Below are 13,979 nucleotides of genomic sequence, written 5' to 3'. Positions count from 1 at the left end.
ATAAGTTAAAAATAGAATCTACTTGAAGATGTCCGCGCAATTCCGCTACAATTGGGCAAGTGTTGAAATAAAGAGTTTTACATGTCGCGGGCAGTACGTCTTGCACGAAAGCGTTTAAGACACGAATTGACAACGGTATCGAATTGGGTTATTTTGTTTTAAAAGTATTGCGTTTTCTGTGGGAAAAAAATTGTTTCAAAGACAAATTTGAGAGTACAAAACACTACATGTATACGTTTTCTCAGCAGTAAAACACGAAAACACGAGTTCATAATGATCAAGCGTCCGTAAGCGCTTTTCTATATTTATCTTTATCTGAAAGGCACAAAGCTGAATATCTAAAAGCCAAGAATGTAAAAGAACCGAAATAGTTGGAGAGCTATATAAACATATGATAGCTAAATACGCCTAACGATAAAAATGACATCATTGCAGTACCATTCTTTGTTTCTCATAATATGGCAATATACATTTCAATTGATAATTTACGCACGGGTATATTTACAACATCTTTACATGGTAAGCTTCTTACATAAATCTGCTGACACGGGGTTATTAGGAAAAACAACTAAAATCGACACTTAAAATGTTTACCTTTCATCATAATGAGTTTTGTGTCTGATACGATATGTTTGTTTATTAATGAACTAGCGACATATCTTCAGATTCATGAGAGTAAGGGTCTAATCTGTAATTTTACCGATTGTGTCCGTCTCATTTCCGATAATGAATGTCCCTTATGCGATTGCGACTTATTCCGAATTCTGAGATTTTGATTGAATGTGGATTAGAAATTAGGGTATTTGAGGAGACACCAACCCTGCCGACGCATCCGGTCATGCTCATTTTTGGGGTTCACGAGATTTGTTCAGTTTTAAGGGTACACTGATTTGTCCTCTTAGTTGAATTACGAGATTTCACATTAAGTATCGCATACATTCACAACACCGTTTTCATTTGTTGTTTTTCGTTGTTTGTATTTTGTCATTTTTCATTTTGTTTTTTGTTTTTCATTATCATTTGATGGTCAACATGTATTAAAAATATTATGAAAGTACTATCCTTATTAAAAACAAAATTTAATTATATATATATAGTCAACATTAATTTTGGATTTTTTCACGAAGGAGTATAATTATTAGGTACTTGTTTCTGTATAATTTTGTAAAATTCACTAAAATACTCTTTTTTCATCTTCAGGCAGAGATTATTTTTTTTTGATTTTTTTTGCTAGACACTTTATACCTGATACATGTTTATATATAAGTATGTTTTAAATTGTAGTAAAAATATTCTTACACTATAATCATAGTTTTAGTCATTTATTTATGATTAGACAGCGGTGGGATAGTTGTTGGATGCTATGAAAGACATTGCTTGCATGCATATGTCATTGATAAATTTGTGTGGATTGACATAGATGACACTACGGGAAATGTTCCACAATTACGTTGGTTGTGGCAAGATATGTGTAAGCTCTTTTAAAGGGAAATTCCGCGATTTTTTACTTATCATCTAATTATGTTCATCTTAACATAAAAAACACATTTGCAAAGTTTTAAATTTATATTCCTTCTAATAACGGAGAAAATCAAGTATTTGTAACTTTTTTGGTTGAATTCTCGAGTGGGTCGTGACGTATTAGCCCGATTTATTGAATTCTGGGAAAAAATAAAATCTGTTTAACTCTTATAGCTTATCGACAATATACGTAATTAAAAGCGCACAGCTGACGAATGGTCGAAGTTATAAACCACAATATAAGAATGAACGAAAGTGAATATGCATATATATACCGTTTTGTATTGATTGAATTAAACTCCTATAAAATTATCTCTAGTAAATGTTTTTGAATAAATTTAATTAATTATTGTTGAGATTTTTTTCATAAAATATTTATTGAACATTTTTACTGATATTGAACTGAAAATATTTCAGTTCTATTTACCGTTATTGTTTTGATAATCATTTCAATGCAACTAATGTGTGAGCAGAGTGTGTATATTATTTTGTAAAGGTCACTGTATATTTCTCGGCTTGAGGTCAATTCGTTTACCTTGTAGCTATTTAGCCGCAGGTGTGAGTTCAAGCGTACACAGGTATAAATGTTGTTATTTGGAAAGGATAAATAGAAAGGATTAGAGTATATGCTGTCATGATGTTAATACACTAAGATTAAATACACGATTAGAATAAAGATACAATAATTAAATTGTGTAAATTAATTGAAAATAAAATTCAGATTCGTAATTCCGAAAGTGTATAAAAATAAAAGGAAACAATTTTTGATTACTTTCTTAGCGGCAATTGGCGTAAAGATTCAAATATGAAGCAAAAAATAGTAGTTTTAATCTTTAATAAAAAGTAAATGCAATATTACCCAATTTGATATACCATTGTACATCTGTTTGATATCATTGACTTTACCGGAATTTCTTAACTTGTATTCAAATCTGGCTGTGTTTAAATGCTAATAAAACTATTGCAATTTTGAAGTTTTTAATTGACAAAAAAATACAACATACAACATGCATAATTTTTTTTTAGTTTCTTTTTAACATTTTATTCTTACATAATTAAATTCATTTGACAATCATTTACACGAACTTTTTGTGAAAAGAATACTAATTATCTAAGCTAAGGCATTATATCTTTTAAGGATTTTTGAGGATTTTTTTTAAAATTCTATGATAATAGTTGTGCAATGTTGAACATGATAGCCGTCATTAATCCAAATAAGTAATACAGTAGTTGTAATAAAAGTTATACTTTAGTCATGCATTACAGATATTGACGAATTTATAATAGTTCGTTCATACATCGTTGTTCATGAAACAATCATTATTAGTATACATGTAAGTTTCCTGACGTATAAGAGCCATTGAGGATGAGCTCCAGAGAAATCAGACTAGTTGCGTTTCGTTCGTTTGTTTGTTGGGAAAGGAGAGGAAATGCAACCGCTTGTACAGATAAACGACAGAATTACCATACAAGCATTTATAGTCAACACAATCAGAAAGAGTTCCCATCGTTAGACGGGGAATATGAAGGCTTCCAAGAATGAACAAGTGACATGTCTAACTCTGAACAGTTAGAGAACAGACTATCGACATCGAACGCTTGTTCTTGATATTTGAAACTGTATGCATATATTTACGTATACGTTTATGATATAGTGATGAGTTCTGACAAAAACTAAATTCCTTCATGGTTATATCTTGCCATACGTTTATATTGGTTTGTAAGGTGATTACTCAAAATCGTTATTTGAAAATCCTGTTTGTGAGATGTAGATTCATTTCAATACAGAAATTTCGTCTATATATTTCACAAGTGTATAACACGGAGAAGCTCTGAAGGTTCATTACTCCCATTTTGTTTGGGTGTGAACCATCGATGTTTACAGCAATATCAAGGAATAAGGTGATGATGGTAGAAAGAACTATGGGCGTCATGTGGCAAATATTACATGCATATCGGACAATGAGTTGTCAATCTGTATGAAAAGTTTTCCAATACAACCATATTATTGAGAAGGAATGTTTACATGCTATACTCTCGTACTAGTATTACAGGGTTCTTGTGGCGTTCACCTTAGACACACATCGTTTTAACGATGTTTAAAAAAAGACAGAACCAATTTAATGTCATATTTCCCTATTTTTTAAATATAACTAAAATTCTTTTATCTGACAAGAATATCCCTATTTAGCGAACAAGTAATTTATTCTTTTTTCGGTTATTGAATACCAAGAAAGAAAATAAATCCCGAAATTAATTTGAAACTTTGATACTCAAAAGTTTCCCAGCAAAATATTCACATCCCCTGGGGATAATTAGTGTTCGTCCAGTGGCATATATAACAATTGTGATGACAAATTCCTTCCTTTGTTTGAGAACAATCTTATTGAAATATAAATCTGTGATTTTCCTAGGTCCACAGCTTCAATGAACCAAAGCAAAAGTTATACATCGACCTGTATTTAAATCAAATTGGTTCTCTTCTTCTTTTGGTATACAACTGTAGTCTATCGACATTCGATGATTACATACTGTTGGCATACGTTGGCTAGTCTATTTACAACACTTTTACCCCTATTTATTCAAAATATATGTTTTTTTCTTATGTTCAATGTATACACGTGTATATTTTAAATTGCGCTATAGTTCCGTAACTTTATATCCAGTCGTACTGATAAACGAATCGTCGGCAAGTGCGTACATTTTTTTAAATCAATATTTCTGGTCTGTTCCAATCTGTCCTTCACTATTGACAATGACTATATATTACATTTTCCCAAATTCACCCTTGGAAAAAATATTTAAATAGATTTTAATTTCATCAAATCTTATTTTTTGGGTATTATTTATATATTATGAATTATATTCTTTACACCAGAAATGTTATTTATAAACAAGCGTATGAGTTTAGTAATGACAAGTAAGACAGAGTTGTATATTATACATCTGATAGTTCAAAATGGAAAGTTATAAGTTATAAGTTATCAGCCGTGTACACTGATCAATACCTGCAGAAGTGAAACGATGCATGAACTTGCAAGCCCGACAGGAAATCGCTTGAATACCTCGACGTGTCACCTCACACCCCTCACAATACCTTTGGAAGTAATACCTTTAGCCATGCTGGTGATCAGATAAGGGAAGATCAAAATATATTTGAAAAAAGTTTATTACTTTAAAGAATTATGAACAAATTAGATTTTCGAAAACAATTTTCACGGAACACTTATTTATGATTTCAACTTTGACTTTTCACCTAATTCCAATATCAACAGTTTAAAAACAACAGACCATGGTAATTTAAAAAAAGTAAGAATATTTTCCGTATCAAGTTAGTTAGTCGTATTAAACAACCGTACGATTGACAAGATATCGACACGCAATTACGACTACATCGGTTACTGTAGTTTTGTTTCTTTGTGGTTTATAGACATATCGTTTTTATTCATCGGGAAAGAAGACAAGATGGCGGATCTCGGAGAATTGATACTCTAAATTTAAAATCGATGGTGATCGCTTATCTAGCGGAATAAAACTTTAATATCTATGAATTTGAACATTTTTATACAGAATGAACATAATATCAATTTTTGATTTTTTTGCGAAGTTTCCCTTTAAATGCTATAAAATAAGAATATGCCAATATTTCCCTATGAGTTACGATATTTATGAAAACATTCTTATTGTTGATAGTTTTTAAAAAATGTAAAGGAAGTGTTCCGCTAAAATATGAAATAAAAGATTTTTATTTAACTTCCTCTGTAATTGCACAGATGAATTATCTCATTCAGTAACGATGTTATGAACTCTTTTAATAATCTATATCAATTATACCTAACATTTTAACATGGACTTACATAGGAAAGAACGTAATTCGAAAGTCAATAGCCAAAAATGTATCATGTTGTCGTTCGTTTTACTTGTTTTGGTTGGGGGATGTTGGTCTTTGGCGTTAATAGGATTCTTGAAGCTAGATCCTTTCAACCAAAGGAGTGATACGTCAAATCTTTGTAGATTACTCCCTTCTAGTGATTCATGTACTTTTAAGCCGAAAAAGGATGTTCTGCTCAATTCAAAGAGAAGCATGGGTAAGTAGAGTTATGTATATATTTCCTGCCATCTTCAAATAATTACAATCTAATCATGGTGCAAAGATACTATACGTTATTTTTAAAATTACTAAACAATACTTATCATTTAAAACTTTTTAAAACGGAAAAGATGTATGTAAGCAAGACTTAAAGCAAACAAAGCACTAAAACAAAGTGTAGAAGTCAGCCGAGTACCAGCTTATTCTAGCAAACATAAATGAATAGAAGAAAAGAACGCAAGTGTATTTAGTCCGTAATGTTGTGTTTAGATCTTTCAATAGATAGTTGTTTTATGAGAAATTGATGCATTTAGAGAATTTATAAAAAAAATATAGGATTCAGAAAAGATAATCAAAGACCGACGAAAGTCTCATGATGATTGTCGTTAACGAATAAACCACTTAAAAAGTATCTACTACACACATTCCCTGACACCAAGAAAAGAGGTAATAGTCACAAATTTAAACCAATGTTAATGGTATATTTGTTGTTCTTTTGAAATTTGATAACATCATGTACCCGGGAGTGTAAAAATTACTTGCCTCACATGGCGCAACCGTCGTGTTAATCATGATGATGGATAGCTTCGACAGGTGGAACAAAATAAAAAATAGATCACAAAAAAGGTGAACTCTGAAGAAAAGACCCTAAGCATAAACGTTGTCAACCGTGACAGAAAAATTACATAACAGTCATTCTACACCTTAATTGTTTCGTTCAAAAGCCTCTATGTAAGAAGCAATATGTTATCAAAGAAATCATAATAGGAAATGCAAGCTGTGAAATATCGTATCACGTGGGAGATTGGAGATGTTTTCACATGAAAGCGCTGCTGAAATATTGTATATAGAGGAAAAATTTCACAACCGGAAAGCTGAAATCATCTTTTTGGGGTTGAATTTTGTTTTCAATAAACCAATATTGCTAATTTCTTACTGTATATCAGTATAATTATGAGGTAGAACTTACTGTATCTGAGATATCCGTTATTTAAAGTGCACGTGGGGAACGTTACTTTAAATGATAGTGAAGAATAAAGGAACAACTCGAATAGAAGAGGACCACAGATGGTTCCTACAGGACATACTTCATTCTGTCTATCTGATATCGAAGACAGTAAATCTTGTCTTCAATGCAAGAGAGTCGAGTAACCGAGAACAAAGACATGCCCATATTATATATTTTAGGTCACTTTGTTAACTATTAATGCATATAATATCCAAAATGTATCATTACATGTATTTTAGTTTGTTTAACAGTCCCCTCAACAAACAACGTTCTTACTCTTTTGGAACCATGTCTGTATTTTTATATTATAGGAGAATATGCCTTTGAATTCTTTTACTATACACAATCAGTGTGTGTCTGTCTCCAGTTCATCACAGTAATATTTCTGCTTCCACACATTGTATGTTGTTTGAATACATTTTGTTCTTGGTGTACAACGTGTACAGGCACCAACATTTGCCTTAGCTTCTGCTTTAGTGACTGTTTCCGATGGGTATTGATACTTATCGATGGATTCGTAGTAGGTGAGTAAAACTCTATCTTACTTTTAAAAAATTCAATCAATTTATAAGTATATGGAATAATGTAACTCTCTGTGTTTCTTTGAATAAAACTGATTTTGATAGTTCTATTATAAACATGTCATGATAGTTAAAAAAAACCAACTAACAGACACAAAGCTAAAGCCAAAACATGAAAAAAGTTAATCTGAATAAATCCGTTAATCAATATTTTCTTAAAATAACTGGGAATATTTGGAGAAAAAAGTTACAATTCATTTCAGGATCGAACACAGGAGTACCGATAACTGAACTTATGATACCCTCGGGGATTAACACTCCACCAGCAGTAGTAACGAACTTATTAGTGGAAAAAGTGAATTCAGCAGAATTTACATCTCTTTTTTATATTTTAAATCTGTAAGGTTAAGCAGTCAATGTTCTACATTATCCTTATTAGGTCTTTCCACTTTTCTGTGGAAAGACCTATTGTTTTTCTTCTGATTATTTTTTTTCTTCCGCCAAATTTTGTTCTTGCGATAAACATTTGTTTCGCAATATGTCGCTTAGATATTTGGTATATGATATCGAACAGTTTATGCGCTTTTGAAATATACCCTGCGTAACCGAATACTTTTCTTTGTAGGAGTTATCTCCCCAAACACTGTTTTCCTTGTGATCACAACTCCTTCGCAACCGTAAAAGATTACGACAAATTTATTTTATATAATTGCTCGTTATATCCTTCGCATGATTTGTCCATTTTCGACCGAAGCAATATGAACGCTCCATATGAGAGTTATTTCCCTTTTTGTATTTGAAATTTTGAAATGTATTTTAAACTGGAACACCATAAGTGATAGAGACCTAGGATCTTTTGATTTGAGGTCCTTGGTCCAAAAAAATGAAAATTAGGTCAAGGTCAAAGGTCAAGGTCATATTCTAATTTTTGAATTTGTCTTATTTTCACTCATTTTCATTAACCTTATAAGATATCGACAAATTATTTTGTATAAATTGTTAGTTGCGACATGTGGTAACTAAATAATTTTAGTTGAAAGGGTGCGTAAACAATAAATGGGAGTTTTAGCCCCTATCATATCTTAAATTATGTTTAAAGTGATATAACTTATTAACCATACATATTAGAGACTAGGGTCTTTCGATTTGAAATCCTCAGTTTGTGAACTTGAAATTGAGGTCAAGGTCATAGGTTAATTTGACGTTCTCGATTTTGACCTTTGCTTTAAATTCATATCTATACATCATAAAGCCATATGAACTGACATTTTAGACTGATTTTTTATATTTTAATATCAAAATAGATATTTACTGGTGGAAAGACCTTCAATTGTTCTCTGAACAATTGGTTTTTAATTTTAATTTATTTTTATTCAATAGGAATTTTGTGTATTATTAGTTGTTCAGTTCTTGGATTGTACTTATCACCACGTGACTTAAAACAGATCGATGGATATTTTTATTGCATTTCCAGTGGAATATTAGGAATAATAAAGGTAATGTAATAATGTATTGTAGTTTGAATGTGATTTAAAAATTTCTGAACACGAGAAACTAGTATATGAACGTCAAAAAGCCAACTATAAATGATCAAAATCCTTACCATGTATGAAGATATACTATAATTATAAAGGTTCATGGATAACAAATATAAAACAGTTCAAAAGATAAATGGTGGAATTCTCCAACATTTTACGTAAATAAACTCATCATAGATACCAGGCTTAAAATTATATATTTACGCCAGACGCGCGTTTTGTCTTCAAAAGACTCATCAGTGACGTTAGAACAAAAAAAATGTTTAAAATGCCAAATAGAAAAATTCCTAAAGTTTTGCAAAATAGAGCTAACGTAATCTATTCCTGTGGTAGAAAAGCGTTATCCGTCGCACCAAGGAACTTCGGAGTAGCTTATAATAATAGTGTGCCACGATGCCATAACAACGTTAACACTTCAGCGTGATCAAAATGTATAAATTATAATTCGGACTTCTGGTTGACCATCATTGAAGTGTACGTAAATTTAAATAGAGTCTGCAATTGAATGACTGTCGTTGGTTGATTGTTAGTTGTTGTTTTTGCTAAAGAAAAATTACCATAAATCAGGCCTTTAGTTTTGTCTTGTTAAAATTTTATCATTTGTGTGGTCTTGTTAAGGAGGAGGGCTTTATATAGCAAACTACACACTATGGGGTATGCTAATTTTACAACTCTTTCAGGCAAATATGACATTAGACAATTTGTACGTATTCACATATTACTGAGTTTTTACTTTACCATGCTAGATACAATAAACGACGACGGCGGACGACGGACGCCAAGTGATAAGAAAAGCTCACTTGACCTTTCAGGTGAGGTGAGCTAAAAATGATAAATTAGACGAACAGATTTGTCCTTCTTAGTCTAAAAATATAAAACAAAAATCTATTCCATGAATCTTTAATTCCGTCATTAGTGATGAATGCCACTCAGGAAAAACCATATAACATACTTATATATAAATTTATACACTTGTAATTTGTGGTTTTCTATCGAATGTCCACGGCTAGATTGAAGACCTTCACACATGACAATACATTTGGCGCCAAACCATAAAAACTTTGACCATTGGTTATTCTGAACACGTGACTACACTTAAGTCTTGATAACCCTTGCAATACATTATTTTTCTACTATACTACGAAACGCAAAAAAATAAACTTTTTAGGTGTTTATGCGCGTTTCTAATAATAGAAATAAGCGAGGAATAAACGCTTTAGGCGCACACATTTGAAAACTGTTATTCATCTATCAATTGCCTCTTAATTCATAGTCTTAGTGAAAATTAAACGATCAATGATATTTGATGTTAGCACAGCAGTAAATCATCCAGACTCAAGTATTAAACGGATTTTATGTATATTCTTCATAACTGTTTTTTAAGAATGGCAAAGCATTTATATTTAATAACATTTATTGGGTTAATGTTGTTTATCGTATTTTGAAGAGTGTAAGAGTGTAAGAGTATGAATCGTATCAAACAAATGAACGCATAGAAAACAAATGCTACATTCCTGAATTGGTACAGGCATTTTCTAAAGCAAACGGCGAGATAAACCTGATTTTACCTCCGACGTGTATGAAAGTTGTTTATAGTTTCATTATAATAACAGTAACACATCTAATGAACACCCAATTAGACATTGCAACCTCTTTCTTTCCAGATAATTATTCTATTTAGATAAAAATAAAATGATTTATTTTTTATTTCAATAGTATACCACCCTGAGTTTAAAGAATAATTTAATAACAAAAGTGGGAGAAAAAAAACACAATTGTATAACATTTAGAACTAGATCCAAATTTTACAGGATTTTGTATATTTTCAGTTAGTAGGATATATTGTATATCTCAAGAAAGTGGGATTTACCTCAGATGGTTACATCTATGGATGCGAATCACAAAATTCAGATATCGATGCTGACAAAAAATTGGAAACAACAAAGTATTAAATGTCATCACGATTTACTGTCGAGAAGTCACATGTGACTGTATATACATAAAGAAATAACTATTTATTTGATATAATGTATAGCGACCGCAATTGGAAAGTCGTAGCTGTATATATAAAACATTTATTATAAGGCGAAAGGATGCATACATAGCATAAATTAACAAATAATGATTGCAAATAACGAAAACGTTTTACAAAAGCATCGTTTAGTTAAAGAACACCAGGATTTTGTAAAACCAATTTCTTAAGACATGTTTAAACTTTCACGTCATGGACATTATAAATCAGTAATATGAAGTTATGAAATGTCAAAATTGCATAACACATTAATGTTGCTTACATTACAATGGAATTATTGAATAAATTATTTTACAAATCATTAAAAGGCATTTTAAAATTTTCATTTATTTATCCAAAATATGTTGATACCAAAGGGAAATTAATTTTTAGAAGTAGTGGGATTTTCAAGACAAATATACTTATAAATGTACACAAGAAGGAAGAAACAACTACATACTACATATTAACTAAAGTGCCGACCTCCAATGTTAATTCAAAACATGGAAGTTCAGAAAATTTGAAAAAAATCAATCATCAGACTCCATCAGCCAACGGAACGAATAGTACAGGCATTGTTTGCAGAAACAATGTGGGTTTAAATTGATTTGATAGCTAGCCTAACCTCCGATACCTATGTTATGGCATTTGTTTATAGTTTCGTTATATAAACAAAATTTGGTAAGCAAACCAAGCAGACATAACATTAATTAACGTGACACTGAATTTGTGAGATCCAGCTGCCATAAAATATGTAAACATGCATCAGAGAAATATAACACAAATGACTGAGAAATTCAAAATTATATGTACACATTCAAAAATCAGTTTAAAATTTGTATTGCAACATATAAAAATTTGGAAGAAATGTAAATATGTCTTTATAATTATCAAACAAACAAACAAAATGCAATATTTTTCTATTGCGTCATTGCAGACACTAACATTGTCTCAGTTTTACATCTCTTCGAACGTTTGCCGATTAGTCCTATACAAAATCGTTATGTGGTTATAAAGTGTATCTTGAAGATGATGTATAAGGCATAAATGTAGTTAGAGAAAGTAATGGACCTTGACCTCATTTTCATGGTTCATTGTTCAATATTTAGTTGTAATGGTTTGGTCTGTTTTTTGTATACTTAAAAATATAAGTCAACCATACCTTGATATATGTAACAATTGCTAATGGATATATATGTCTAACTTGGTTTAACTTACATTGAACGCATTAAGGGCATACGATACAGTTTGGATCCCGTATTTACATTTTGATAAAAATTTCCATATAGACTATTTTTTACCTGATTGAATCAAATATGTAAAAAAAAATATACCTTCATGTGCTACTTTTTTTTTTAGGTAAAATGAGGTCGAAATTTTGTATGTTTACTCAAAATTCAGATTTGTGGCCGTATTTTCCGTTTCGAATGAAAGCCATAACTTTTTTGTTTTAAAAGATAAATACAAATTGTTTTTTGTTAAATGATTTGTAATTTCTGTTTTATAAAAATATACTTAAATAAATAAACTGAATCTTTTCCCGATAAGTAATAGCTTGACGTCGCGAAAATAACAATTTACGTTAGCAACGTGATTACCTCCCTGTAACTGTATCGTATGCCCTTAATACCGGCGTCACAAATCAGCGTATAGCACCGACGTACGCCGGGCGTGTTAGAAAATCATGTACGCTGCCAATACGCTAGTAATGTCTGATGCGTCCAACCTGTCAATCATATCTGTAATGTGTGCACAACGAGCTTAAAGCTTACGAGAAGCGCTTCTAAACGTTTATTGGGCGTTCAAGAAATGTATGGTTGCGTATGCCTGGCGTTTGTCTAACGTAGATGGAATGCACGCTATGAAAAAAAAAAGTTTCTTGAACGTATTGGGGACGCGTCCCTGTCGTATATTGGAGGTGCTATTATGGGGTATTTGTTACAAACACACCCGCATACGTTTTAGTTAAAGTCGAACGACTTCGAAGCGTATACAACGTGCCCTAAACGTGTCTTAAACTTATCTGTAGCGCGTGAAAACGCGCTTGTAGCGTATGTATAACCTGCGTGTAGCGTACAGGTATTCGTTAGACACACGCTTAAGCTGGATGAACATTTTTTTGCTGCATAAAAATTTCCTCCAATTGTAGCGTCCACCAAGCATATACCTTTGTTTTTCGACGTACTTCAAACTTATGCAACACGCGATTAACGTTTGCTAAGCGTTCCCCTGGTGAACAACTAACGTATACCGACTTTGTCAATTTTCTCTGTACGTTTGGTGCATGCCGGTCTTTACGCCAATGTGTGACGCCGGCATATAATTATCGATAATGTAAGTGTATGTGATACGTATAGTAAATAGTTATCAAAGGTACCAGGCTTATAATTTAATACGCCAGACGCGCGTTTCGTCTTCATAAGACTCATCAGTGACGCTGAAAGCAAACAATGTAAAAGAAGTATAACGTTGAAGAGCATTAAGAACCTAAAATTCCTAAAAGATGTGTTAAATATGGCTAAAGTATTCTATTCCTGTGATAAATAAAGGCAACAGTAGTATACTGCTGTTCAAAACTCGTAAATCCATGGACAAAAAACTAAATTTTGTGGCATACCAAACCTCGCACTTTAATGGCAATGTTAAATATAACATTAAAATGACAATATAATATTACAGGAATACAATACAAATAAATAGGAGAACATATTAGACAAAGCAACACATGAATAATAGCTAACAAGAGGCATCAGGTTTAAAATTCAATACGCAGGAAACGCGCCATCCGCACAACACTTACCAGTGACGCCCAGATATAAAAGTTCGAAAGGCAACACAAGTACAAAGTTGTTCAACACTGAGGATAAAAGTTCAAAAAGTTGTGCCAAATACGGCTAGGGTTTTCTGCTTGGGATAAGAACATCCTTATTATTTAGAACAATTTATGCTATTGCAAACAGTAAATTTTATCAAATGAATATAAAAGATATACATGATAAAACTGAAGTATTAACTTATTACAGAAAACAAAAAACAAAACCCGGATACATACATAAACCAACACAAAAAATAGGCACATCCGACTTAGTGAAGTCCTCAACGCAAAAACTGAAAAAAGTGACGTCACATACGAAGTGGTGAAAAGGCACAAAAATTACGTCACATAAGTTGAAATTCTAAAACAGCACAAAAATGACGTCACATTAGAATGACTAAAACTATATATGAAAAATAAGATAGAATTAGGATTGATGTAAGATTATATTAAACTAAATTCTGATATTACATT

At 31.6% G+C, this 13,979-nt stretch overlaps 1 protein-coding gene across 1 annotated transcript; it reads left to right on the top strand.

Moving 5' to 3' along the window:
* The first annotated feature begins 5,376 nt into the window (after nt 1–5,376).
* On the top strand, nt 5,377–10,959 carry LOC139501033 (uncharacterized). The gene is made up of 4 exons (XM_071289985.1): nt 5,377–5,609; nt 6,932–7,144; nt 8,522–8,637; nt 10,509–10,959. The coding sequence occupies exons 1-4, from the start codon at nt 5,423–5,425 to the stop codon at nt 10,629–10,631; spliced, it is 639 nt and encodes a 212-aa protein (XP_071146086.1). The 5' UTR covers nt 5,377–5,422; the 3' UTR covers nt 10,632–10,959.
* Nucleotides 10,960–13,979: the final 3,020 nt, after the last annotated feature.

Source organism: Mytilus edulis, chromosome 13 (assembly GCF_963676685.1).
Source record: "Mytilus edulis chromosome 13, xbMytEdul2.2, whole genome shotgun sequence".
Taxonomy (NCBI): Eukaryota; Metazoa; Mollusca; class Bivalvia; order Mytilida; family Mytilidae; genus Mytilus; species Mytilus edulis.
Note: the sequence above shows the minus strand (reverse complement) of the source record. Positions and strands in the feature narration are given on the sequence as shown.

Coding starts and splice junctions, on each gene's coding strand:
- LOC139501033 (XM_071289985.1), top strand. CDS start 5,423: ATGTTGTCGTTCGTTTTACTTGTTTTGGTTGGGGGATGTTGGTCTTTG. Junction 7,145..8,521: donor TATCGATGGATTCGTAGTAG/GTGAGTAAAACT, acceptor TTTATTCAATAG/GAATTTTGTGTATTATTAGT. Junction 8,638..10,508: donor GAATATTAGGAATAATAAAG/GTAATGTAATAA, acceptor GTATATTTTCAG/TTAGTAGGATATATTGTATA.